The sequence below is a fragment of the Apus apus genome, chromosome 10 (assembly GCF_020740795.1).
Source record: "Apus apus isolate bApuApu2 chromosome 10, bApuApu2.pri.cur, whole genome shotgun sequence".
NCBI classification, from domain to species: domain Eukaryota; kingdom Metazoa; phylum Chordata; class Aves; order Apodiformes; family Apodidae; genus Apus; species Apus apus.
The window spans coordinates 13,537,916-13,564,040 of record NC_067291.1 but is presented as its reverse complement, the minus strand read 5'-3'; the positions used below and the strand labels follow the sequence as shown (position 1 = coordinate 13,564,040).

Below are 26,125 nucleotides of genomic sequence, written 5' to 3'. Positions count from 1 at the left end.
TTTGAGAAATGCAAAGTGCAAGGAGAAGCTGGAATTTTGCTCCTCAGAGTCCTTCTGTCTCACAGTGCCAGTACTCTGGGGAGCTTTCACACTGCTCCATGAGGACGATAAAGAGCCTGGCAGCACACGAAGGACTATTTCAGTGGCTTTTTAGGGTCCAGGCCCCTTATCACCTTGTTTCTGTGTTGTGATATTTGAGAACTGTAACCAGTATAACGTGACTAATACTCCCTCTCAGGTCCAGGCAGATGTTCATGCCTGCTATAACTCAGCAGCTAACGAGGCCTTCTGCCTGGAAATCCTGGGCAGCCTGAGGCGCTGTCTGAGCCAGCAAGCGGATGTTCGACTCATGTTGTACGAGGTAAACACAGTTTCTTCACTCTCCTTTCAAACAGCCACTAGCTCTTCTATAACCTGGTTCTACTGTAGCCCCAGGTAGATAATGATCACATTATTGTGGAAAACAACCCATCATCTTGGCTGTGTTCTTCATGGGACATGTTTACCAAGGACTGTGTATATGTCTTTTTTTTATCCTTCTGCTTCTTTTTATTTTGGGCTATTATAAGCCCAGAGATACATTGATGTATCTTCCTTATCTCATCATTACTTAAGAAGAAAAATGCATCAAAGTCTCTCTTTCTTTGGTGTGGCCTAGGAAATGGGAAGCATGTTTAATGTCCAGTGAATGTTGTAACAGCCATTGGATGGATGTTGAGTTGATGAGAGTTAATGATGGGCTCCAAACAAAATCCTTACTGGGGAATCTTCCTAGAGACTGCATCAGAGACCTGTCTTTTTTTCTCTTTCCTTTTGCAAGTTTCTGTAAAGGCTTGTCTTTCCCATAGTTTTCTTGTGACAAATGGCCTAATATAAAGAGCCATTTCTGGGAGCATATCTTGGCTCCCGAGATAACCATAGGGTGCCACCCTGGGGGGAAAAAGCCAGAAACATTCTGGTCAGAGATTTTGTTTCCTTCTTAACTTGGTTGAACTGACCTTTGGTGAGCTGCAAGTTTTGGGTGAATCCATCACTGTTGCTATAAGACTTGTACTTTGCTTTATCCATCCACTGAGTTTTCTCCTTCTGAAGTACTTTTTGCCTCCCACAGTTTCCCACCTCTCTTGTTTTGCCTTTGAAGCAGGATTTCACAGTTTGAAGTTGGATCTAGTGTTAGTGTTAAATAGCAGTGAAAGTCACTCTGGGCATGATGCCACCACTGCTAGGGAGACACAGCTTGTGAGAGGGCCCCTGTGAGGAAATTCATCCTCTTTCTGATTCATACCTTCTCTCTGTGGTGCCTTTGCTTTGCCAGGTATGGGGTTTTACACTGAGCACATTGCTGCTTCCCCATGGTTCCCCGTGGTGCCAGAGGGTCGTTGTTGTCTTATGACACCAACTTACTATGCACGTCGTTCATTTTTTGTTGTGTGAGCTAACTTTGTCCTTCCTTCCTTCTTTCCTGTCTTCAGGGTTTTTATGATGTCCTTCGCAGGAACTCCCAGCTGGCCAGCTCCATAATGGAAACACTCTTGTCCCAGGTAAAGTGCTGCTGTGTGGTGTGGCTGCAGAGACCGTTCAGAATCCTGCACTGCAACCAGTATAGCAAGCAATTCAGGTTAACTATGGGGAAAATAGTTCTCCCTTCCACTGGAAACATGTGTAAGTGCTGCAGCACTTCTCTAAGGAGGTGTTCAAATCCCTGCTATGTTGAGAGAGCAGACTAGGTAAATGTCTGGAGCCTGGTTCATATCCTGTCACGGGGGGAAAGTGAGAGGATTTTTCAGAGCCCTTTCCAGCCCTTCCATTCTGAGATGCTGTGGGAAGCGCAATGCCCAGAGAAGTGCTTTGTGTGAGACCTGTTCCTTAGCAGTGCACAGCAGTCACCCTCCCATACTTCCCCAAGGATGTGTGCTGACACAGTAGTTATTATTGCTGTCCTCCCATCAGGAGAATACCCAAGTCCATGTAGGATCTGGGAGGATTAACTCATCCCCCAACAGTGTTGCTCGTGGCAACAAGACAATCACATTTCCTCAATCCATTGGACAGGCTGTGCTTTCTTTGAGACAAGTAATGTTCTTCCCTTTAATTATCCGTAGAGTTCATGCTGACTAATTCCAGCTTTCCCATGACAGTATAGGGTCTGAGAAGGAAATACGAACAGAGCGAAGGCAGCTTTTGGGAAGAGAATAGAGGGCACTTAATGGGAACTTGGTGCAAATGTGCAGAATTTTAGAACATCTATATATATAAACTTTCACTATTCAGCTCTGATCCTGTATCAGTACTCAGAGCATATCTCCTTCCAGTGTTGTGCCAAACAGCCCGGAATTGATGGTCTGTCATGGTTTTCTTTTAGTGCCAAAGGTAGCCTCCATTAGCTTCCTGCACCCTCAGGCCAGGAAGCTGGATGCCATAACTGGGCCAAGAGCTTCCTATGGGTGACAGGCAGCAGAAGCAGTTACTTTTCCTCACAGTGTAAAGGATGGGTGGCACTGCAGGTGAAGTGTAAGTAATGTTGCATGTTGAGCCGACACAACAAGTGGTCAGATAAACTTGTTATAGGCCTGAGAGGTACATAAGCAACTCAAGAGGGGATTTCAATCCCTAACAGAGGAGGTGACATGGCTCACAAACCTGTACAGTCCCATTATTATAATTGTGCCAGTTTTTGCTCTGTAGAATGGAGTACAAAGATTATCGTATTCTGCTTTCAAACAACCTAAGAGGCTTAGTTACCAAGTAACTGGTTATTTTTATTTCTTGTTTTCTGTTACAGATAAAGCAGTATTATTTGCCCCAGCCAGACCTCCTGCCTCCACTGAAATTTGAGGGATGTATTATGGCTCAAGGAGATCAAATCTTTCTGCAAGAACCACTGGTAAGAGCAAGAACCTCTGGCTGGCCACAGCTGCAAGCTTGTCTGTTTCATAGCATTTGAGTTGTGCTGCTACATGAACTGAATGCCTTGTGTTTCTTCAGCCTTTTCCAGCCTGGAGCAATTATTTTAATGACAGTAGAGCTGGGCATCTCACCTCTGTCTCAGGCTTTCTATTAGAACTCCTATCACTAGCATAGTGGTTATGGGGACCTATGTGAAAAAAACTCTAGGAATAGTGTAGTTCTTTTACTCTCTGTTGAGCTAACTTGGGTGGTTTTCTTCCTCCTTCAACTTAATTCCACATTAAATAGTCATGCAGTGTGTGTGTAGCAGGGGGAAGAATCTGCCCTTTTGTTTTGCTCCTTTGAAATTTTTGGAGTTGAGACCTCAACTATTTCTTGGATTTCCAAGAGGACAAGTGCGAATTAATCACTTCATTTTCCCCTAAGGAAGCGTCCATGCTGTGCTGCAGTAGCACACCCAGAAAGGGAGCAGACTCTTCACCTAGAGTGACAGCACTTTTGGAAGTTCCCTTTCCATCTCCTTCAGCAGCTGAGGTAGCTGAGTTGAGGGAGCAGTGGGAGTGAAGTCCCATGTAGGCAGGCTCAGGCAGACAACAGTGTCTGAAGCTAGAACTGGTTAGCTGTGTGTAGGATGGTGGGTCCCCTTATTCTAGGAATGAGGCTTATTCTGGAGACTCACGTGAACCTCTGAAGGCAGGTAGGGCTCTTTGCACCCAGCTAGAGTAGCCTGGCCTGTGTCCACTTCTGCTGAATGTGTGGCTGCTTCCTTCAGGCCCATCTGCTCTGCTGTATCCAGCACTGTCTTGCTTGGTATAAGAGCACTGTGCAGCTGTGCCAAGAAGCTGAAGATGCGGAGGAGGAGGATGTGGGATTTGAGCAAAACTTAGAAGACATGCTAGAATCTGTCACACGACGAATGATCAAGAGCGAGTTGGAAGACTTTGAACTGGTAAATCACATTTTCAGTTTGGCTCAGTGGAAGAAGACACCGAGTTCTTCTCAGCTTTTGGAAAGATTTTTCACTTGTTTCCTTTACCTCTTAGGACAAGTCGGCAGATTTTTCTCTGTCATCTGGTGTTGGTGTAAAGAATAACATCTATGCCATCCAGGTGATGGGAATTTGTGAGGTCCTGATTGAGTACAATTTCAATGTTGGAAATTTCAGGTAAAACATCAGATCTTACCCTCCCTCACTAGCTGTGCTGTCCTGTGCCTGGCTCATTGGAGGACAGGCTCGTTGCAAGCACAGGGTTATAGTGCTGGCACAGACTCAGAATGATATCTGAGTGTGCCTGCCTTGTGGCACAGACACTCACAGAACCTTGGGGAGTGTCTTCCTTTTGAATGTTGTGTGCTGTGGGAGAGGTGATATGACATTTTGTAGAAGAGCAGGTCAAGGAGGAATGGATGAGTTATATCCTGTTAGGAAAGCGGGGAGGTGTCATATGTCAAGGTTTTATCATTTAGAAAGTGTCACTGTAATTTGGCGACTGAAGTTCCTTTGTCTAAGACTGGAATTTCTCCATTAATGCTCTCTAATACTTTATTGCAGTAAGAACAAGTTTGAGGATGTCCTAGGCTTGTTTACATGTTACAACAAACTCTCTGAAATCCTGAAGGAGAAAGCTGGAAAGAACAAATCTACTTCAGGCAACAAAACTGCGCGGAGCTTTCTGTCCATGAGTTTTGTGTCTACTCTGCTTACAGCTCTGTTCAGGTGAGAAGCAGTCACATCTGAAGCAGCTCTAAAGCCTATTCATAAGCTGCTTTTGTGATGTCTGCATGCTGGCTGTCCTGTGCATTGCATACACAATACAGGCCTTTCTATTCCTGTACAAACATGCATGGTAACACCACTTGTTGTCTGGAGAGCATCATGGCAGGAGCCATAGCTGTGCAACTCTTTGTCTAGACAAACCAGCTTTCCTGGATCTTGCTTATGACTTGCAAGACCTCAGAGAGTCTCTGCTCTTCCAGCCCTTATCTGTTCCCCAGACAAGAAACTCCAGTGTTTGAGTTCCAGCCTTCTATGGATCAGAGCCAGACATTGATCCAAACCACATCTGTTTGTGTATTTGGAAAGCCTGGTGGGATCTCCTGAACGTTCACTACAAGCTACCAAAACAAAGGATCTTTTCCACCCTGAATGCCGCTAGTGGTTTCATTTGTAAATGCATGTTTAGATTTCAAACCTTGTAGGCCATCCTTGTGCTTTTCCAGTGCCTCCTCCATTCTCTGACAGTGCTGTTGGTTCTTCAGGGATGATGCCCAGAGCCATGAGGAGAGCCTGGCAGTTCTGCGCTCCAGCACAGAGTTCCTGCGCTATGCTGTCAGCGTAGCTCTGCAGAAGGTGCAGCAGCTGGAGGAGACAGGACAAACTGATGGACCAGATGGACAAAATCCTGAGAAGATGTTTCAGAACCTCTGCAAAATCACACGGTGAGTCGCTGTGCCACGTGAAGACATTGGCCCTAAAAAAGCAGCAATGGGTTCTGGGGATTTTTGATTCTCAGGTCAGGTTTTGAAAGAAGAGTGCAGAATATAACTGTTTCAAGCAGTTATTATTACTGGGTTGAGATCATTGCCTTTCTTTGCTCCTGAGAAATCAAGTGGAGGCACTACTGTTTCTGTGCCAGAGTGAGTGATAGAGCTCTAATAACAGTACTTGGCCTGGAAGAACCAAATGCCATCAAACTCTCATTCTGACTTGTGGTTCATCACTCATTGTCACAGAGGAGGTAGCATGGTTACAGGGTGGATTCTTGAGGCCTCTGGGATGCAGTGAAGTTAAAATTCACTTCTAGCTGCAGTATAAAACAAATATACGAGGGACACAAGCTTTAGAAAACATTTGGTTAGGACTTCTGCAAGATGCTTGGAGACATTAATACATCTAATCCTTTGGAAATCCAAGAATGTTAAGCATCAAAGTGTCTTTTGGGATCTAGGTCATATCTGCATGGGGTCTTTTCAGATCCCAGTCAGCAGAGAGCACAAAATGCAAATTAGCCCTGCCATGAATAATGCCCGTTTTGTGTCTCGCCCCAAATAATAGAGGCTATTTTAGTTGCAGTCATTAGGACTACATGTGAGCTACATGTTTTGTGTGATTGGACATTGAAATGGAATAAGATCATCTGTGTAGGCAACAGAACTAATGAGAAGAAAGGAGAGGGAACAAAAAAGGGAAGAAGTGGGCTTAGGGGAGCTGGAAAAAGATGTTTGTCTACAAATAGAAGTTCCCTTTGGGCCAAACAGCTTTGCTTTCTTCAAAGCTTTTCACTTTCCTTTGCCTGCCTTTACCTTTCTGACTTTATTTATACAGAGCCTTATAGAGGTATCTGACATTTCACAGATTCAAACTGCCAAGAACAAAGCTTTTTTTGTCACTGGCATATTTGACACCGGTGGTCAGTGTCTGGGTAGTTTGCAGCAGAAGGAAAGGTGGAAGAAATGAGTCTATAAAGATGGACTTGAAATGGGATTGGAAGGTCCCGTGGCACCTGGGAAGAATTAAATTATTTAGCTGTGCAAGAAGAATGCAGTGGCTGTTTTGCTGACATTGAAACAAGATCTTCTTAAAAATGGGTCTCTTCTCCCTTCACTTTCCTATAGGAAAGAGACCTTCAAATTGAGTTATACTAAAAACACAATCCTGAGAGCAGAATGTGATTAGCCCTGTTCTAGTTCTTGCACTGTGCAGCCAGCTTTACTGGAGCATGTGATGTTAACTCATCTCCCATCCCCTAGGGTTCTGCTTTGGAGGTACACTTCAATTCCCACTGTCGTTGAAGAGTCAGGGAAGAAGAAGGGCAAAAGCATTTCACTTCTGTGCCTGGAAGGTTTGCTGCGGATCTTCAACACAGTGCAGCAGCTGTACCCTGCCAGGATACCCCAGTTTCTGCAAGCCCTGGGTAGGCACATGGTACAGTTCTGCTCTGGTTTCCAGGCTTTGTGTTCCAGCCCATCAGCAGGCAGTTAGGGGCCTAGTGCCCTTGATTCATAAGGAAAGAGAGGGGTCTGGTCCTTGTCTCTTGGTAACAAGGTGGGCTTAGTAGGGTTGATTTTTGTGGCAGAGACAAGTTCCAGAGGTATCTTCACCTGCTTTTATGTAGCTCTCCATCTCCCAGCAGGGGATAGTTGGGGTCTGATATAGCACTCATCTAGTTGAAGTTTGCCTTTAACACATTTGTGTGCCTACCACGGTTTTGCAGTCTGTATTCCTTCTCTAGCTGTGAGCAGTTGCAGTCATTCCCACTTTTGGAAGGAAATCCTGTATTCTGCTCTTGGCATTTAGCTTTTTTTTCTGCACCTCTCTCCATGCCAGATATTACTGGTGGTGACGCAGAAGAACCGGATATTAATGTCACGGAGAAAGCTGCCTTCCAGATCCGACAGTTTCAGGTAAGTACCACTGTGTGCTGCAAGTGTTCCAAAGCACTGGTAATGCTGGCAGGAAACACTGCTAGCTCTTTGTTACTTGACCACAGGACTGTGATAGCCACTGGGACATTGATTCTATGACAGTTCAGGGAAGTTTCTGATCCCTAAGGAAAGCTTCTTCAGGGCGCTGTGCAGAGCTGGATTGAAGTGCACCTGTATTTACAGGGCTATTATGTCCTTCAGTGCAGCATAAACTTACCTGAGTATTGTAAAAGTCACACTGAATTCTATCTGGGCCTCTGTGTAAGCACTCATTAACAAAAAACAGCACTCACTCTTCAGAAGAGTCCTCTTTTTGTTTTCTTTGTCATTCTCCTTCTTGCCAGTTCCTTTATTTGCTGCAGTTTCTGGTTATTTGCTTCTTAAAATGGCCCTGCAACAAGCATGCACACTCTTTCCTTCCCATGATCAGAGGTCCCTGGTGAACCAGTTCAGCAGTACTGAAGATGACTTCAACTCCAAGGAAACACAGTCACTCATCGCAGTTCTTTCCACTTTGTCCAAACTCCTGGATCCAGCCTCTCAGCAGGTACCTCACAACCTCGGTGGGCTGGCGTGGGCTGTGGGTGGTAGCCATAGGTGTGGGAAGAAGATTATCAGACTGAGTTGACATCTGAGGGCTTTGACATATGTGCTTGTCCTGCAGACCACACCATGTCAGGGTGACAGTTTTGTTACATTATCAAGCACACTCCTGTCAAACGCCCACAAGGACCATTAAGAAGAAGTTGTCTTCCCACCCCCCTCTTGTGTGTTCTGATCCTGCCTTTGGGCACTTGGAGTTGGAATGACTTGTTCACCTGAGCAGGGACTCCTAACAGAGCCTGGATGTGGGATAGCTTCCACATGGGAATAGACCCAAAAAAGGACAGCAGACTTATGACCGGTCCAAACTGGCTGAGTGCCTAATTCCTTCCATGCAAGGAGGCATTTTCTAAAGTGCACTAGAGGTGCCTCATTTTTACAAGCTGGAGACTGCACTCAAAGTGTGCCAAAAGTCTGGAGTCCTCATTTACCTTAAATTAAATGGAGTGTACAGCCATTCCCCTGTCCTGGATCTCACCTTTTCACTTGTTAGTAGATTAAGTGTCCTTGTGGAACTTCAGAGACCATGACTGGGTGCCTTTCTGCCAGAAGGCAACTCTGCTGGTCTCCCTTTGTTGATTTGCTCTCTTTTGTTTTTTGTTTGTTTTTTTTTTAATTGTTAGGTTTATGCTTTGAATTCTGTTTCAAAGCCATAATATCTTTTCTCTCTTTTTGCAGTTCCTTCAGTTCCTGACTTGGACAGTCAAAATTTGCAAAGAAAATGCTCTTGGTAAGTAAGCTTTGGAGAGCATGTTTAGACATGATGTGCCAGGTCTGATATGAGTCCTTTTAGATGCTCTGCTGTTGTCTGTCCTGTTTTTACCTCTTTGTTGCAGATATATTCAGGTCTTGTTTTGTGACAGATTGCCATGACATTGTTGTTATTAGCACAAGTATTATAGAGAAGCTCCATCTCTATAAACCTTAGCACTGTGGAATAAAGACAAGCCCCTTACTTGACTTTTCTCCCTTGTTTATTAGCCCCTCTGTTGCTCACACCTGGATTTGTACTCTGGAAAGATATTACTTTACCCAGAGTTTGTTCCATGCTTCCTCAATTCTTCATCACCTCCCTATGAGCTGAGGGCTCCAGTGTGCCACGCTGCCCCGAACAGTATGACATCCAGTGCCCAACCTTACAAACTCTGCTTTTGGAATTGCAGTGTTTTGATAGGATTTCCACCCACTGCGTTATCGTTTCTGGGAACGCAGGCTGTTAAATCCATACTGAAACAGAGACTTTCCCTCACTGGATATCTGATACTCCTAAATACCTGGGGGAGCTCTGCACCTGTGTTGTTTTCTTTTCCTCTCCCCACAGAGGATATCACTTGCTGCAAGGGTTTGCTGTCTCTGCTCTTCAGTCTCCATGTTCTGTACAAGAGTCCTGTCAGTCTGTTGCGTGAACTCGCACAAGACATCCACGCTTGCCTGGGAGACATAGATCAGGTATGATGTAGAACCAGCCCAACTCTTCCTCACTTAGTGCTGTCAGGGCAGCACTCGTGCAAATTATATGGCAGCTACTAAAGTTTTACTCACCAGAATTCATTTTCTCTCCTCTGACCAGGATGTAGAAGTGGAGAGTCGGTCCCATTTTGCCATAGTGAATGCCAAGACCGCAGCTCCTACTGTCTGTGTGAGTCAAAATACTGTGTGGAACTGTAGTGTCCAGGGATACTCTGCTACAAGTGGCTGTAGATTCCTGTCGTGCCAAACTCCTCCCAAAAAACCTGTTTTGTTATTGGTGTTCCTGTCTTAGCTGCTGGTTCTGGGTCAGGCGGATAAAGTCCTTGAAGAGGTGGATTGGCTTATCAAGAAACTCAACAGTCTGGGATCAGACACGTCAGGTAATAAAAGTGCTCCACTTCTTACTGTTACACCTTTGTCAAAACCAGATTTAGATAGAGAGCAAAAAGATATTTGGGGATTTTGAGGTAGCATCATCTGAAGGCAGGTTAAACTCTCCTTTGAGCTGGTTCCACACGAATAATGCAAGACAGAGAGTGTTGTCACAAAATCCCTCCCATGATTGTTTTTCCTGTGCCACACTGGTGCTTTGTGCACCAGACACAAAGGTGGTCTTCTGTGCTTCCCACCTGCATAACTGGATTCATAAGACACATGTTCACCAGGTGTTCATCTCTTTCTTCTAGAAGACTCTTCTCAGGCATCAAACCAAACACAGGCTCTGGAGAAAGGTGTAATTCTGCAGCTGGGAACTCTGCTGACAGTTTATCATGAGCTGGTACAGACAGCACTCCCTGCAGGGAGCTGTGTGGACACGCTGCTGAGAAGCCTCAGCAAGACATACGCAATTCTCACCTCCCTCATCAAACATGTGAGTGCTGCTCTGCTGACAGGGGGCTGGCTGGGATCTATAAACATTTTCCCCATTTGCTACAGCAAGCTCACAGTGACCCCTGCAGCAGCTATGCTCAGGACTGGGGCGTTGATCTCTCTTGCAGGATTTCTTACTCTGTTGGCCTTCATGCTGTCAGTCTTGTGATCTTTCTGGGCAGTGATAGGTGTACCAGTGGAGAGAAAGGAAAGCTGCTCTCCAGCTGAATTTGGCTGTGCATGGCTTGGAATGGCTTTTCCCAGGATATCTTGTCGGTTCCTCTGTTTGCACCTGTGTGCCGCAGTGAACAGCGCTAGTGGTGTTGTCACAGTTCTCAGCAGTCCTGCTCTTGCCACTCATTCCCATCTGAGGCTTGAAGCATCAGACCTGGGGGAGCTGGGCCATGGAAACAGGCCAGTAGAGCTGGTTTGAGGCAAGGAGGTGAATACCCCAGAGCTCTCTCACAGCCCTGGAGTGCAGACATGGCACTGGGGATACAGCAAGCCACTGGGAGCATAGTTCTTGCAAATCCTGCTCTCCACACTGTGCCCTTGGATGAGCTGCTTTGAGCCCTGCCTGGAAGTACAGGTTGCAGGATAAGGAGGATTGTACCTAGAAGAAACTCTCTCCTGTTTTCCTTGCAGTATATCCAAGCTTCCCGCAGCGCCTCCAGCACGATTCCAGGAAGGCTGGAAAAGCTGGTGAGTGTGAGCAAACTGCTGGAGGAAACAGCTCCTTGCCTTGAGTTAGGAGTGACACCAACCTCTGCTTCTTTGCAGGTGAAGCTCTCGGGTTCCCATTTGACCCCACAGTGTTACTCATTCATTACCTATGTACAGGTAAGGCCTAAATTAACTGGCGAAATCCCAGTCAGGCTGTTTGATGCTGAGTGGTGTGTCACCTGCAGTACATGGGCACCTTTGGGGATTATTAATCTTCTTGACATGACTTGAATTTCTTACTAGTTGAAGCTTTTCCTGTGTCAAATAATAGTATAAGACATTTCAGCACCATTGGGACTGAGCACGCTGATTTTTTGCTTGAGCAGGGAAGGAAGAATGTAGGGGGAGCTGTTTGGTTTTGGTTTTTTTCCTCCCCTCTGTTCATGTGTGGTTTTTTGGATAAGATGAATACTGCTGTTAACCACAATGGCAAATAGAGGTCAACAACACTGCAGTCATCACAGTGCAAAGTGAGGTGGGTGCCAAAGACTGCAGTGCTGGTGATGGGATTTAGCTGCTTGGAGAGGAACTGGGTGCTGGAGTGAGGACTGCAGGAATTGTACAAGCAGGCATGGCATACTGGGGAAGGTGTAGTGGTGTGCAGAGCTACCCCTCCTAGGGACTTCTCACACAGACATATTTCTGAATATATAAATTATGAAATTAGGGGCTTTTGTCCTTTTTTTGAGATTACCCTAGTTCCATCCTTCTTGTATCACTACTTTTCTGTCATCCAGCTGGTAATGCTGTTAGCTGGCCAGAGCAAAGACTACTTGGCTGGCCTTTCTTCTCTGCTTACCTTCTAATGCCACATATTTTGGCATCCTCCTTCAGAACATCCACAGTGAGAGCTTAAGCTTTGCAGAAGAGAAGAAGAAGAAGAAGAAAGAGGATGAAGCTGCTGCAGTCTCCACAGTCATGGTAAGATTGATTCACTCTCGATTAGAACATGGGCTGTATTTGAACTTGGTTGGGATCTTATGTCAAGGTTTCTCTTACCTTTCTCTTACCTGGTGGCTTCTCATGTATCACCAATGACAACTGTCAATTAGGCCTTTAAGTAAGAATCAAATTTAAAGTCTAAAAAAACCCAAACAAGCAAATAAACGAACAACAACAAAAAAGAAACATTCACTGAATGCAGCCTAAAAGCTCATAGACATAAAACTAATGTCAAGTCTGGGTCATCTTGTCTGACATTTTATCATGTGGAGTAAGCTACAAAGTAACAGAAAGGGGCTCATTTATTGGAACCAGTTCTTCACTGTTTAAGTGTTTCTTAATTGTATCAGTACATTTAAAGTAGTGGATTCCTCTAAAGTAACGCAGTTGAGAGGAACTGGATGATTTGTCTGGAAGCAAGTGAGCAGGCTGGCAGGTTCCTGGTCTTTTATGTCCTTTGTTTGTGCTCCCACCCAGCCAGCATTTTCTCTGTCTTGTCAGTTGTCCCAGACATTCCTGTGATGTTAAGGGTTTAAAAGCCAGAAGTATCATCTTCCTAGCAGTTCTCTGAGTGTAGGGAAATGGGCTGAAATGCTGCTCTCCTTTTACCACTCTGTCACCGTGGGGAACAAACACCAATGGTGGTAAATAAGCAGGGCAAAAAAAGAGTGTTGAAGCAGCAATGTCTTCGTTGACTGGAAGGTGTATGGAGCTTGTGATGGCTTTGCAGAGCTGGGGCACAGGACCTTCTGCTCTAATGGCTGTCAGGCATACCAGGGCTGTGGGCTCCCCACAGAGCACACACCAGTACATGGGAGAGCCTTCCTGCAGAACGGTCATGGGATGCAATTTAAAACCAGGAACAAAGCTGGCAAGGCTTGATGGGGCAGGACTGGTAGGGAGCAACGCTTCCTGAAAACACTTTCCTACACTGGGAGTGCTGCAGTCTTCATGTCATGCTGCAGCACTGTTGTTTACTTCCCAATCTGACCTATCATGCTCCTTTCTCCATTTCAGGCTAAGGTGCTTCGGGAGACCAAGCCCATCCCAAACCTGATCTTTGCAATAGAGCAGTATGAGAAGTTCCTTATCCATCTCTCCAAGAAATCAAAGGTAATGTAAAGCAGAGTACTTCTGGGACCTGAACTCAGTGGAACAGTGGGGTCAGTGGTAGAGGGCTATTGCCAGTCCACCTGTTAAGAGTCTCTATTAATGCTCAGATTAGGAAGGTGGAAGGACCTTGCAGCTCTTTCAGCCTTTGCTCAAGCTCCTGGCCCAACACTACTGATGTCACACTGATACCAGCAGGTGTCAATGGCAGTACTGCCTGTGACCTAACATCATATGGTTTCTGGTTGAGCAGAAACTTAGAGACTTAATGGCAGCTTTCTTCTCCGTGGTCTTTTTCATAAGCAGGAGAGAGATAAGAGAGTAACTGGTAGTCACTTGGCTTTTAGGAAAACCTAAATGGGCCCCTGCACTGCACAGGGGCAGGTGCTTTTGTTCCTGCCTTGTGCTTCAATCCTGTATTATTACTGTGATCAGCTCAGTCCTAGTGCTGTACAAAGGACTAGGCAGGGTAGAAAACTAAACTAAGATGCTAATGGCATCATGTCCTCTCCCCCCCCTGGTTCCACCATGGTTGCTGCAGGTGAACTTGATGCAGTACATGAAGCTGAGCACCTCCCGGGACTTCCGCATCAACGCCTCCATGCTGGACAGTGTCCTGCAGGAGCGTAACACAGAGGATGCTGAAAATGAGCCAGACAATGACCAGGTCAGAACTCATTTAGCTGCTGTTACCCACAGGTTTCCCCCTCTTTTGAACCGACTGTATTTGTGAGCTGTGCAGGTGTATGTGAAATGAGGGCATTTGTCTTCCCTGGGTAAAACTGACAGGAAGGAGCGACCAGCTGGTCTGGCCAACAGCCCCTGCCCTCCAGCCCCCTGCTTTGAGTCACCTTCATTTCCATTCACCAAGGGTCTGGATCTCTGGGTTTAGGGAGGTGAGACTGCTCTCAGTGTCTTGTTAGCTGTAGCAAGCAGAGATCCATCAGTTACTTCTGAGGACAGTTACTTCTGAGGACCTTCTGGCTGGCCAAGATCAGACCTTTGCAGCATGAGGCAAAGTGGGTTTGCATCTAGGTTAACTTTTGTAGGTAAACAAGTGCAGAGCAAACCTGTAAGGCATCATTCTCCTCAGACCCATCTCCTCTACTAGGCAGTGCTGGTGAAGGTAGAACAACCTGTGCTGGATAAAAAAACCAAACAAACAATTTACTTTGCTGATTGTCCAGGTTTTTATTGGTGCTTCTGTCCATATTTTCCTGAGTGTTTCAACAAGCCAAACCCCAGCACAAACAGTTCCTGGCCTGTGCCACTGATAACCTGTGGTCTGTTCCAGTATGAATTTGGGGGGGTCCGCAAGGAAAGTCCCACATTCAGGTAATTTTGCTAGGGAGGAAAATGAGCTAAATCCTGTTCTGCACACCTGGTTTCTTGCTCTAGGCAAATGTTCTTTAGACTAATGACACAAAAACAATCACACTTTGCACTGCTACTCTCTCCCTCCCCTCTCCAGAGCAGCACAGCAGAGCAGACAGATGAGAACCAGGAACCTAAAAAGAAGAGACAGCGAAAAAAATGAACCTGGAGTTGCTGCTGCTGCCTCCTCCCCCCGTGCTTGCTCTGTGGCAGACTCGCCTTGGAGACCTGTGTGTTTGGAGACCAGGGTTTGTTGTTCTCTTGCCAAAGAGTTATGACTTCTTCCTTTGTGTTCACGGGTGTGCCAGCAGTGACTCGGGCCACTGTCTCAGGTTTTACAGCTGGCTGCTGACCTGGGAAGCACCTCTGCGATGGGAATGTGCTGCTGTTGGAAGTCTTCTTCCCCAGGACCAGCCCTCATGACAGCAAAAAGGAAATGGAGTGACCAGGATCAGTCCCTGCCAACAAATCTTCCAAAAGGCCAGCCAGGTTCTGCTGTGGCTCCGGACAGTTGTCCTTCTGGCACTGTGGCATCATCATTTCTTCTCCAGAGAACCTTTGGTTATTTCAATTAGCTGATATATATCCAGTGCTTCTCCTGGAAGACAATGAGACAGTCAGTTCTCTACATTCTGCAGTACCCTCAGAGACTGTGCAACATGAGAGAGTGACAGTGATGATTTGCTTTAGTTCAGAGCATGTAGCACAAAAAGCCCCTTCTGGTTTGTGGGGTGGTGTGAATGCAGGAGCCAGCACCAGCAGGAGCTGGAAACATGAGCTGTTCTGACTCAGAGTTGAAGCTCCCTTCTGCTGCAGCTCCTGAGAAGCAGAGAGGTGACAGCTTCCTCGGGCGAGGCTGGTTTTGCTGTTATGTTTTTGCTGATGCAATGCACTAGTTAAATTTGCCTTGTCCTTGGTGAGAAGCACCCTTTCTGCCCACAGAACACAAATCCTGTCTCTAAAAGCACCCTTTGCACATTAGACTCCTAATAAAGTTTACCTAAGAGTGGAGTGTCTGACGCATTCAACAAATGAGAGAACAAGGTTCTTCTCAGGGAAAATGCTGCCACAGGTGGAGGAGAAGCTGTTTAAAGCAGCCAAGAGCTCAGTGTTTGCTCGCAGCAGTTAAAGGGTGAGGTTAAGTGCAGTCAGAGGTGACTGTAGGCCCTGGGCTTGCTGGGGAAGCACAGGCAGGCTGAGCTGGTTCTCTGAACAGAGCTGTGTTGGGCTGAGGGGGAGGTGGACAGAAAGCACTGAAGGCTGGAGAAGCTTGGGTCTGGAGGACAAAATAAACAAGTTTGGGGAGAGGATTGCACGGGGGGGTGTATCTTGCACAGACACCACTTACCCTGAGGGATGCCGTATTTCTTCTCCATGCCAGTTGGATTTGATGGTGTCACACAGTTCATGGTGACCTCCTTCCTTAAGCACTGGTCAACATCCACGGCACTGAAGAAAGCCACTGACTGTGGCAAATCCTGGAGGCCCAGTTTGTAAGCAAACATGCACCTGGAAAAAGAAACATGACCAGCTTCACACAATACTGGCCAGCCATGGCTAATGGGTCACCTGCCACCCACGTCAAGGTGATGGTTAAGTACTGGGTAGCTGGAGGGTCAAGTGTTGCTAAGGTGGACATGGGAGGAACAGAATCAGTACATTGAGCCTCCCTGAAGAAAGGAAGGACCTGGCCCTTTGCTGCTGGCTCATCCTCCCAGGCAGAGCAGATGCTGGGTTTTCCCAGCAGGAAGCCCTGTGCTCGAAGGATCCAGCACAAAGGCACCAATGCCAGGGCAGCTGCCCCCTTGCTGCCAGCACAGAGGCTGTTTGCTGTACCTGAGAAAACAGCTCAGCTTTGCCCAGCTCCCATCTAACCACGCCCCCCAGAGTGCAGGGAAGGGGATGCGGGAGAGCTGGCTGTGCTGGAGCTGGACTGAAAGGAGCCCCTGGAGAGCAGGAGCTTTCCAGGATGAGTGTAACCTTACATGGGGCAGGGAGGCAGCAGGAATGCCCCAGGCTGTGGAAGGGGCAGCAGCGCTGGTGCTTGCAGCACAGCCAACAAGGCATGTCCTTGCTGTCCCTTGGAGGCAGGGGGGAGATGAGGGACAGTTTCAGGCTCCCAGCTGCTCACTCAAGAGCTGCTGCCACGCAATGCCCGCAGACCTGAAGTGAGCAGGAGGCGAGTGCTTGTGTCCCAGCAGAGTGGAATGATTGGCCTCATCTCTGCAGAAGCCAAAAGCTGGAGATATCCCCCTCTTGCCAGATTATCCCTGGAAATCAAAGCTGAGCTCCATTTATAGCCACCTGAGTCAGGCATGAAGGAACCACAACCCCCAGCACTGCCAGCACCCTTTGAGCAGAAGGAAACTGCTCTGCACCAGCTTGCTTGGGCAAAGCTAACACCTTTGCTGTCAGCCTGGTCTCTTAGACTTGTCCCCTCCCACCTCAGAGGTGCTGGTGCCCATTCCCAGGAGCCACCACAGCTGCCACAGCTCACCGTGTCAGGAGGTTGGTGATCTGCAGGGCCAGGGCTGCCCGGTAACGATCCTGCTGCTGGACCAGGTAGCGCACCTCGTCATGGATGCTGATGCAGAAGCGCCCGTTGATGTCAAACTCCTCGAAGAGCCACTTCATGGCGACCAGCATGAGGTGCAGGTAGTCAACAGCTGAGCTCTGCACCACCCAGTTCACTCTGCTGGTCAGAAACTGGTGGAAAGAAACACAGATAGATGCTGGGGGAGCATCAGGGTGCAGGGCCTGGTACTGATACAGGAGAGCTCCTGGGGGAAGCCTGTTAAATTCTACAATCTAAGAAGAGCTGAACCCGGGGTTGCCATTTTGGAGAAGAAAAGCAAAGCTGAGAGCTCAGCAGCAGAGAGCCCCGATCTTACCTCCCCCTTGGCCACAGCAGGCTCCAGGGCCCTGCTGATGTGACAGCCCAGCACAGGGGTCTGCGGCGTGGGGGATAAGGCAATGCTCTCCAGCTTGTTGAACATCTCGGACTCGGTGCCTCCAACCCACACTCTGTTCTCCACCACATTCCACTTCATTTTTGTCTTCCTCTGGGACCTAGCAGGGCAGATGAAAGGTTTGCTGAAATGTGGGACGAGGCTGCAAGCCCCATTTGAGAGCCTCAAAGGGTTCGGGGCAGCCAGATGAGCCGCTACCTCCTCTGGTTGCCAGTTGCTCACTGGGAGAGACTGGGAGTCCCCAGTTCCAACAGACTCAGCCCTGGGACAACATGAGGGAGGATCAGGACCATCCAGCCCTGTCTCCCATATCTGCATGCAGGGCTGCAGCTCCCCACACTTCCCAGCCCAATGCCACCAAAGCCAGGTGGGGTCAGAGCACCTCACCTTTTCACAGCTTCTCTCTGGAGCCGCTGGACATCCTGGGCCGACACGGTTCCATCCTCCGCCCTGTCCACAGCCAGGTCCAACTTCTTCACCAACCACTCGCCCTCCTCGGAGAGATGAAACCTAGAAGGGGGGAGTGACCCGCACCCACGTCCTGTGGGACACTGCCACCACCCTTGTCCCCAGCCACCCCTCCCCGGTCAAGCACCCACCTCCGGATGCCCTTGGTGACAGCGTACATCTGCTGGGCCTTCTCGCGCGCCTGCTGCGGGGTCAGCCGGTGGTTGAACTGCATCAGCAGCCGCTCAGCAAAGGGCTGCCCGGCCCCGTAGATGCGCCCGTAGTTGAAGACCTTGGCGTGTTCCCGGCTGATGCCCACGGTGGCGGCCGTCTTGCTGTGCAGGTCTGTGGCGTTGCTCTTCTTCCCCTGCAGCGTCATCCACCCGAAGGCCGTGCAGCCTGCCAGGAGAGGAGAGGGGCTTGGACACCACACAGGATCCAGGCTTTTGGGGGGGGTGTCACCCTCACCACCCGCTGGAGCCGTTCCCCGCGGCGCAGCCCCAGCTCACCGTGCATGCCGGCAAAGTGCGCCTCGCCCAGGATGGCGGCTATCCAGAGCTCCTGGGAATCCACGTCTGCACCCACCAGGGAGTAGCCAGGTGGCACCTGGACCATGGCTTTCAACTCGCTGCCCACCCGGTCGGCCTGTGGGACACAACACCCAGCTCGCTGCCAGCCCTGCACCTCCCTCTCCTCAGAGGAGCAGCCTTCCTCCCGCAGCACTCCCCGCACCCCTAACCTCACCCTGGCAGTCAAAACTGGGTTTAACACACATAGAAGGCCTGGATCACTTGGTTATTCCCCACAGGCTCCTCTCCAGCAGAGGAAGGGGAGCTTGGGGAAGGGCAGAAACTGATGCTTCCATGTTTTCTTCTTTCACCAAATTTTGAAGCTCAGGAGCCTCTGCTGATTCCTTCCCCTCTCCCAAAGTCAAAGCACTTAAGCAAGGGAAGGGCCCCAGCACCACCCCTGCCACCTCAAACCCCAGCAGCCAGCCCCAACACCTCTTTCCAACACAACCAGCTCCCACCAGTCCAAAACACAGAGGGTGCCCCAAAACACCCCCACAAAGACCTGAGTGTGGCCATACCCGGGCATTGCTGGCCGTCAGCCACGTGGGCTCCACCGCCCGGCGGGTGATGGTGCCCGCGGTCACCACCTGCGGCAGGATGGCTCCGTAACTGTCCTCCTCGTTATAGTCGGGGTGCCTGGGACACAGGTGAGGGTGAGCATCATCCTGCCAGAGCCCGCCTGGAGCAGCCTAGATGGGATCCTGGTCCCAGTTGTGGCCGTTCCTCCCCGTACCTGGTGACCACGCGAGGTAGCTCCCCCTTCTTCAGCCACACCACCATCTGGGAACTGGGGGGACACGCAGCAGGTGAGATGCTGAGCCCCCCCATGTCCACACAACCTCTCCCAGCTGTGCCACAGCCTCCACCCACAGGGATGTCATGATCCCACTGCAGGTGGCCACTCACCTGATCCTCTTGTGAGCATTCCTCCAAAACGAGATCATTTTGTTGATCTCCAGGGCTCTGGTCCCGTGGGTGCGGCCCACGGCAGCTCGCAGGGTCCCATCCTCCATCCGGGGCAGGAAATCCTTGGCAAAAGGGCTTCCCACGTTGTTCTCATTCCCATCCTTTAGCAAAAAAAGTGGCAGGGCTCAGCATCCCACTGCTCAACATCAGTACAACTCTGTGCTCCTCCTGTCCCAGCTAGAGATGCCTTTCTACCACCCTATCCCATGGGACAAGATCACAGGGGTCCCAGGAGTGCTGCAACACCAGGGTGACAGCCAAAGTGACATGGCTGTGCAGCAGGATGAGGGGAGCTGGGACCCGGAGTAGCTGGGAAGCCTCCAGGAAGAGCCCCAGGAGCAGCCAACTTGCCTTGTGAGGCAGCTTGAAGAACCAGCACCCAGGGACATTGACATCATTGTAGGGACCATTCCCGTGGTGGTGTGAGGGCTGGCTCTTTGCATCCTGCATCAGTTCGAAATGCTCGTCCAACTCCTCCTGCAACCAGTGATGCAAGGTGATGCCAGGAACCCTTCTGGCATAGCAGGAGGGGGAAATCGAGGAAACAGGGACTGATCCACCACCCCATCCCACAGGAAACGCCCTTCACCTGCTCCAGATCCTGATCTGTTCTGCCCATTTTCTCCTCCACATCCACCTCCAGCTGGCTCAGCTCTTCCACCTACAGCAGAGGACCATGGGGGAAACAGGGTCAAACACCACCTCTCCAGTGATTTAACTCTTCTTAAAGAAAATTTCTGACTCCCAGCCCCCAGAGTCACACGTGGGGCTGGTTTTCACACGCACACAGGAGGAAGCCCAGTCCTGTATCTCCCTCCCACTGGGGGACCCTCCAACCCCTCCTTCACCTCCTGCCACATGGTGCTGCTGTCCATCACCAGCAGCTCGTGCTCCACAGCAGCCTCCAGCCCCGCCGGCTGTTCCTTGCCCTTCTCCAGGCAGTGCTGCCTGTACAGGTACTCGATCACCCTGGCAGGGAGAGGGCAGGGCTCACGCACCCACAGCAGGGACTGAGGCTCCCGGGCAGCACCTGGGCAGGGTCCCAGGGAGCTCCCAAACCCTATCATGGGGCAGCTCAGCACCCCGCTAGGTCCCCCTCACCTGTGTGGGCAGGAAGGGCCCTCTGCCTCTGAGGGGGCTGCCAGCAAATTGTCCTGCCTCCCCGGCACCAGGTAGCCCCAGCCATGCTTATCTGAGTAATGGAGGGGGAAGCCATCCCAGGCCAGGCGCATCAGCTTCGGGGTCACCCTCATCTGCAGGCTGATGAGGCTGGGTCCTGGCACCCACCCCACATCCTCCAGGCGTGGGCACAGCTTGCGGTACCAGCTGGGGAGCAGCAGGGATGGGTCAGAGAGGCCAGGGTAACTCCTAGGGACACCCAGAGTCCCCAACTCACCCTGGGTGGCCTGGCAGGTGCTGGAGTCTCTTGGGTTGCAGCGTGACAGTCTCCTTCAGACGCTCCAAGCAGACCTGGCTCGCAGGGGCTTTCCGCTCCTCCTCCTCACTGGGGGGACCAGGGTCTGTTGGGGCAAGGAGGACTGGCTGGCAAAGACCCCTCTCCTTGCCACCACCAGAGACAGGGAGCTCAAACCACCCCCCGCCACATGCTTCAGCTCAAGGCCACAGGCCAGCAAAGCTTCACCCTGCCAGTACCAAGGGCCCACATCCCTTCACTGGGTGCCCATGGGAAGGTGTCCCTCAGGCATCCCTTGTCCCCAGGAACCACCCACTCTCACCTTCCTGCCACTCCTGCATGGACTCATCTGTGCCTGCCACCACTGCAGAGACTTTGCTGTTCCCATCCTGATCCTTCTTCTTCTTCCGTGGATTCTTCTTCTGTTTAAACTCCTGCGTATCCCACTCAAGATCCCACAGCCAGGGGTCATCCTTGTACCTGCCAACACACTGTTGTCACACCACAGCTTTGTTCTTATCCCCAGCACCTACCCACAGTCCACCATGAACCATCCAATGGTCTAGTCTCTGTCCTGCAAGCTCGCAGTTACCTGTCCTCATGCAGCAGCTGGCAGGCATCATTGGCCAGGTTCATTAGGGACTTCTTCATCTCCTTCTGCAGCTCCTCATAGATGTCCTGAGCATCATCCAGGTATCTCTTCCAGTTTCCATTGACTGGCAGGTAGGACACCCCCATCTCCAGCATCCCTGCAAATGTCACAGGGTGGGGGCACCTAGAGCCCAAAGCAGTGTGGAATTAGGTATCTGCTGCAAGGGGTTTGGCCTGGAAGCACCAGACTACAACAGACATGAACATGTCTTCACTTATTTGCCCAGCCCTGCACAACACTGAACACTGTTCTTCTAAACCCGTAAGGATCCCTGTGTCTTCTGCCAGCCCTGCTCATAAATTGCTGCCCTAAAAACAACCCCCTGCACTAACCCCAAAGCTATGTCACTTTCACCTGCCTCATTAAGTCTGCTCGCCTCCTCCACTCACATTGTGCTGTCATTTATTCCCTCCCACCTGCAGAGAAGAGCCTGAGGACCCTCCTGAAATGGGGTTTGTGGGCCCCCTCAAACCTCCCACCACCACCCCAAGGACAAAAGGAGCCACATCCCATCCCCAGAAGGACCATGATCCTTCCTGCTGCAGACCAAGCCCAAAGCCCCTCAGCCAGCACTGGCTGCAGCTCAGCAGCTCTCACCTCTCCATGAAGAGTGGCAGCTGCTCCTGGAACACCTCATGGGTGGCCTGGACATCACGGGCACAGTATGACATCAGGTCCTGTGGGCAGGGGCAGGTGAGAGCAGGCAAAGCAGCCACCCCTCTGCCAGCACAGGGCAAGGCACCCGGGGCTGCGGGAGGACGGGGGACGTCACGGCCCCACGCACAAAGCCCTCGCAAGGAAGGGCAGCAAAATGGAAACTACCCCCGCAGTTGCTCCCACCCGCCTCCCATCTCTGGCTCCCGCTGCCTGTCGGGATGCTGGGATGGCCGCCCGCACCTGGAAGTGACTCCTGATGTCAGCCATGGTCCCCTTCACAAAGAGCTCCCGCGCCTCCTTCTCCAGGGGCTCGCCCCCGACGTACAGCGCGTGCACGTCGGCCAGGTTGTTGATGCTGCTGACGTGCACCCAGTCCCACGAGGTGATCTGGGGACAACGAGGGGGTCAGATGGTGCAGGACAAGGACCAGCTCTGTCCAAGACCAGGTGGAAAGGTAAAGGATGCTGCTGCTCCACTCTAAACCCAGACCACTTCATCTGGAAGGTGCTTCACCAAGCAGAGCTGCTCCACTCTGCCAGTACTGCAGCAGATGATCCCAGTACAGGAGCAAACAGTCCCATTACAAGATCAAATGATCCCAATACAGGACCAGATGGTTCCCTGCCACCCAGGCCATATCCAGCAGCTCAGCTCCCTTACTCACAGCCGGCCCCTCTGTTTTGGTGCGTGTCTTCTTCATGTGCTCCTTGACCTGCTGCAGTCCCTTCCTCTTGCCCTGCTTGGCAGCCATCCAGAGGCTGCGCTGGAAGCCCGTCAGCCCCGAGATGGCCATGTGCATGCTCATGGTGTCCAGGAAACGCATCTTGGAGCCCTGGGACAGGCCAAGGGGAGAAAAAAAGCGATGGTTTGGAATATGCTGGAGGAGAAATGTGCTGCCAAGCATCCCGCAGCTGCCAGCAAGCACTGCCCTGTGTTACACAGCTGCAAGTCCTCTGCTCAGGCTGCTTTTATCAAGGCAAAGCTTTGCCTCCCAGCTCTGAGAGCCAAGGGCACCCCCCGCTGACAGCATCCCTGTCAGCTGCCCAAAGGCTCCTCCTGCATGTCCCCAGCTGCAGCCCTGCAGACCTTACAGGGTGCAAGGACAGCTTCCTCTAATTGGATCAAACCTCAATCTGTTCTGCAGGGCAGGGAAAGCACAACCCTGGGGTATCTGTGCAGAACAGCACCTGCAAAAATAACCCCGCAAAGCCAGCGTAAACAATCATCCCCTTAACGAACCACAGCTGCTGGCAGGAAGCAATGGGCCCCATGGATCACCTGGATGAGGTACTGCTCCTTGATGAATGCCCGGTCGAAGGCCACATTGTGTCCCACCACCACTCTCTCTGGCCACTCCTGGCTGCTGGCACAGCTGGCACCTGCTGGGCTCTCCAAGGGAATGAGGTCAGCCAGGGTGAGGTGGCTGGACCAGGAATACCGCTGCTTCAGCAGCCGCTTGCTGCACCACGAGTACCTGCGGAGGGAGGACACACAGCACCCCACTGCTGTCAAACACAACACAGGGGCTCCCAGGACCTAAAGCACCCCCTGTGCCATGGGGTGCTGAACAGGATCCCACCCACAGGAGGGAGGTCACCGACCTGGGGAGCACCCTGCTCGCCAATCAGGACAGGACACACACTCCACATCCCAGAGCCGCGCCCAGCGGCTTAGCTGTGTTTCCCCCGCAAGCCAGGCAGGGTTTGCAGGAAGGGGCTCTGCTCAGGAGCGTCCCCGTCCCTCCCGAAGCTGTCCCCCTTCTGCTGTGACCCCAGTGTCACTCCTGGCGCTGTGTCTCACCAGGCGTGTGGCGAGACGGCCACGGCCAGCGTTGGGCAGTGGCCATCGGCCACGCACACCTCCACGTCCAACACCACCGCCCGCTCCTTGGGAAAGCTGATGGCTTCTGCCTGCCCCTCGGGGCCGTAGCGGGTCCAGCCCAGCTGCCAAGCCCACTCGGCAGGCATGGGGGGCAGCTCACACTGCAGCAGCTCGTTGGCTGCCTCCAGGTAGGGCAAGCTCTGCTTCTGTGCCAGGAGCCGAAAATGTTCATCGATGTTGTCCCCGTACATGCGGGGCAGCTGCAGGTCCACGTCGGGCAGCGTGGAGGTCTCCTTGCCCCACAGGTCGTGGTGCTGCAGGTGCTCCACGCTCCGCTGGATCTGCGCCTCCGAGTATTGTGCCTGGGCCCCCCGGAAGATCTGCTCGTGGAGGGTCCTGGACAGCATCTGGATGTTGAGGGGGTTCACGCGCTGCTGGCCCTTGGCCGGCTCCTGGCCCGGGCCCTGGGGCAGCGGGCGGCGGGCAGAGGAGCTGGAGGTGCATCGCCGGGGCTTGGCGCCCGGGGCTGCGGGGCTCACCGACCTCCTCCAGAGCCAGCGCCGCATCTCGCCCCGCTCTGCGGAGGCCCCTCCAGGACAGGCTGCTCCCTCCGGGCGGCCGGAGCTGCAGGGAGAGAGGAACAGCGAGGGGCGAGCTCGGCACCGCCCGCCCAGCCCCGCCACGGCCGGGGAGGGAGGCCGGGCTGCGCCGCACCCCCCCCCGCAACCCCACAGCCCCCCCCGCAGCCCTACACTGCCCCAGAAGTACGCAAACACCCCCCAAAAGCCGTGCACCCACCCCTACACACCCGAGCGCGCCCCTCGCCTGCACGCACCTCCCCACAGAGCCACGCACGCACCCCCGCAGCCGCGCACAGCCCCCTACAGCCCCGCAGCTCCCAGTACAGCCCCGCACCCCTTCCCCACGCACCCACTTCCTTCCCGGGCCTGGGCCGAAGGGCGGAGCCACCGCGGGGCGCCCGGCGGAGCTTCCGGCGGCGCTGCGGTCCCGCCCCGCGCCCCCCCGCGCGCACATGGCACGTTCCGCCTGCGGTGAAGCCAGGAGAGTGTGCGGGAGGCTGTTCCTAGCGGCGGCCGCGTGGCCTAATGGATAAGGCGTCTGACTTCGGATCAGAAGATTGCAGGTTCGAGTCCTGCCGCGGTCGGCGGGAAGCGCTTTTTATCGTGCCACATCTTGCTCCTTTAGCTGTTTCTTCCCGGCACCCGGGGGTCATGTCGCAGAGGCCACACGGCTTTCGGCAAGCATTTTTTTGCTCGTGCTTTTAACCAGAGAGAGGAAAAAGGCGGAGGGCGGCTGCGACCGTTTGTGAGACGAGTGGGGCTGGGAGGTCCCGAGGCACAGGCAGAGAGAACAGACCCCCAGCAGGCTGGGGGCCGGCGCGGTGTCACCCATGTCCTGTGGCCCCACATGCTTCGTATTGCTCCCCAGCTCCCCTCGGGACTCGCAGGAGAGGGCAGGACCCGAGGTGGCAGGGCCAGATGCCAGCCCCTGCTCGCCATCCATTCCCTGCTCTCCATCCAGCCCCTGCTCCCCATCCACATCCCGTTCCCCAGCCCCTGCTCCCCATCCAGCCCCTGCTCCCCATCCCTGCTCCTTGAAGCCCTCCCTGTGTTCATGTCTCATATTTATGGGGCTCCTCACAGCCCATCAGCAGCGTTCAACAGCAGCCAGGGCACCCATCCGCACCCCAAAACCTCCTAGGCCTCAAAGGTAGCTTCAAACGAGCACTGGGATCCAAGGTCCCCTCACCCAGCCCAGCCGGCGTGGCTGCTCGGGGGCTGGGCATGGAGTGTGTGACATGGTTGGGAACAACTGGGCAAGTGAGGAGGCTGGACAGCCCGGTGTGGTCATAGGGTGGAAGGAAGGGACTGTAAGGTGCAGGGAAGGGCCGGACGGTGCAAGGAAGGGGCTTTAGGGGGCAGAGAGAGGGTTGTAGGGTGCATGGGGATACGGTAAGGAGGTGCAGGGTTCCGGACAGGTGGGCGCAGGCTCCTTGCCGCCAGTAGTGGCTCTTCTGGCCGGGAATGTGGCTCCTGACAGAGACCAAGCTGGCCCTGCCGTGCCAGGGTGCAGTGCCCATCCGAGCCGCCAGGAGGCGCTGCGGCCCCGCCGCTCCCGGCAGCACCGGGCCGGTTCCCATGGGGCCGGGGCCGTCGGGGCGCGGGTGCCGCTCCCGGACCAT

General features: G+C 52.1%; 2 protein-coding genes and 1 non-coding gene across 3 annotated transcripts in view; 2 read left to right on the top strand and 1 right to left on the bottom strand.

Annotated features, from left to right (window-relative positions):
- FANCI (FA complementation group I) overlaps nucleotides 1-14,616 on the top strand; it is a 23,413-nt gene extending 8,797 nt beyond the window's left edge. Inside the window, exons 17-37 of the mRNA XM_051628552.1 lie at nucleotides 239-361; nucleotides 1,473-1,541; nucleotides 2,783-2,884; nucleotides 3,680-3,856; nucleotides 3,951-4,072; nucleotides 4,460-4,624; nucleotides 5,167-5,346; nucleotides 6,658-6,821; nucleotides 7,235-7,311; nucleotides 7,763-7,879; nucleotides 8,614-8,665; nucleotides 9,257-9,384; nucleotides 9,506-9,574; nucleotides 9,698-9,785; nucleotides 10,092-10,276; nucleotides 10,921-10,977; nucleotides 11,056-11,115; nucleotides 11,833-11,919; nucleotides 12,958-13,053; nucleotides 13,592-13,717; nucleotides 14,522-14,616. Of these exons, the coding sequence (XP_051484512.1) occupies nucleotides 239-361; nucleotides 1,473-1,541; nucleotides 2,783-2,884; nucleotides 3,680-3,856; nucleotides 3,951-4,072; nucleotides 4,460-4,624; nucleotides 5,167-5,346; nucleotides 6,658-6,821; nucleotides 7,235-7,311; nucleotides 7,763-7,879; nucleotides 8,614-8,665; nucleotides 9,257-9,384; nucleotides 9,506-9,574; nucleotides 9,698-9,785; nucleotides 10,092-10,276; nucleotides 10,921-10,977; nucleotides 11,056-11,115; nucleotides 11,833-11,919; nucleotides 12,958-13,053; nucleotides 13,592-13,717; nucleotides 14,522-14,587 (2,310 nt within the window). The 3' untranslated portion in view covers nucleotides 14,588-14,616. The remainder of the gene's footprint in view (nucleotides 1-238; nucleotides 362-1,472; nucleotides 1,542-2,782; nucleotides 2,885-3,679; nucleotides 3,857-3,950; nucleotides 4,073-4,459; nucleotides 4,625-5,166; nucleotides 5,347-6,657; nucleotides 6,822-7,234; nucleotides 7,312-7,762; nucleotides 7,880-8,613; nucleotides 8,666-9,256; nucleotides 9,385-9,505; nucleotides 9,575-9,697; nucleotides 9,786-10,091; nucleotides 10,277-10,920; nucleotides 10,978-11,055; nucleotides 11,116-11,832; nucleotides 11,920-12,957; nucleotides 13,054-13,591; nucleotides 13,718-14,521) is intronic.
- Nucleotides 14,217-26,125, bottom strand: POLG (DNA polymerase gamma, catalytic subunit). Its single transcript, XM_051628551.1, has 24 exons — nucleotides 25,895-26,125; nucleotides 24,853-25,025; nucleotides 23,902-24,546; nucleotides 23,380-23,575; nucleotides 22,766-22,933; nucleotides 22,342-22,488; nucleotides 22,042-22,121; nucleotides 21,385-21,567; nucleotides 21,115-21,272; nucleotides 20,775-20,898; nucleotides 20,480-20,704; nucleotides 20,227-20,347; nucleotides 19,968-20,039; nucleotides 19,730-19,855; nucleotides 19,319-19,479; nucleotides 19,146-19,199; nucleotides 18,931-19,048; nucleotides 18,350-18,485; nucleotides 17,993-18,239; nucleotides 17,781-17,903; nucleotides 17,316-17,493; nucleotides 16,922-17,130; nucleotides 15,773-15,933; nucleotides 14,217-15,022 (listed from the first exon to the last, which is right to left on the bottom strand). The coding sequence occupies exons 1-24, from the start codon at nucleotides 26,123-26,125 to the stop codon at nucleotides 14,961-14,963; spliced, it is 4,098 nt and encodes a 1,365-aa protein (XP_051484511.1). The 3' UTR covers nucleotides 14,217-14,960.
- TRNAR-UCG (transfer RNA arginine (anticodon UCG)) lies at nucleotides 25,015-25,087 on the top strand. The gene has a single exon. It is a non-coding gene; the product is annotated as a tRNA-Arg (tRNA).

What these genes read in the sequence shown, in the direction of transcription:
- POLG (XM_051628551.1), bottom strand. Translation starts at nt 26,125, where the DNA reads ATGGTCCGGGAGCGGCACCCGCGCCCCGACGGCCCCGGCCCCATGGGA. An exon ending in AGGAGCAGTACCTCATCCAG is followed by an intron (nt 22,934 to 23,379) that starts GTGATCCATGGG and finishes GGCCTGTCCCAG; the next exon opens with GGCTCCAAGATGCGTTTCCT. An exon ending in CTACCTCGCGTGGTCACCAG is followed by an intron (nt 19,049 to 19,145) that starts GTACGGGGAGGA and finishes CCTGTGTCCCAG; the next exon opens with GCACCCCGACTATAACGAGG.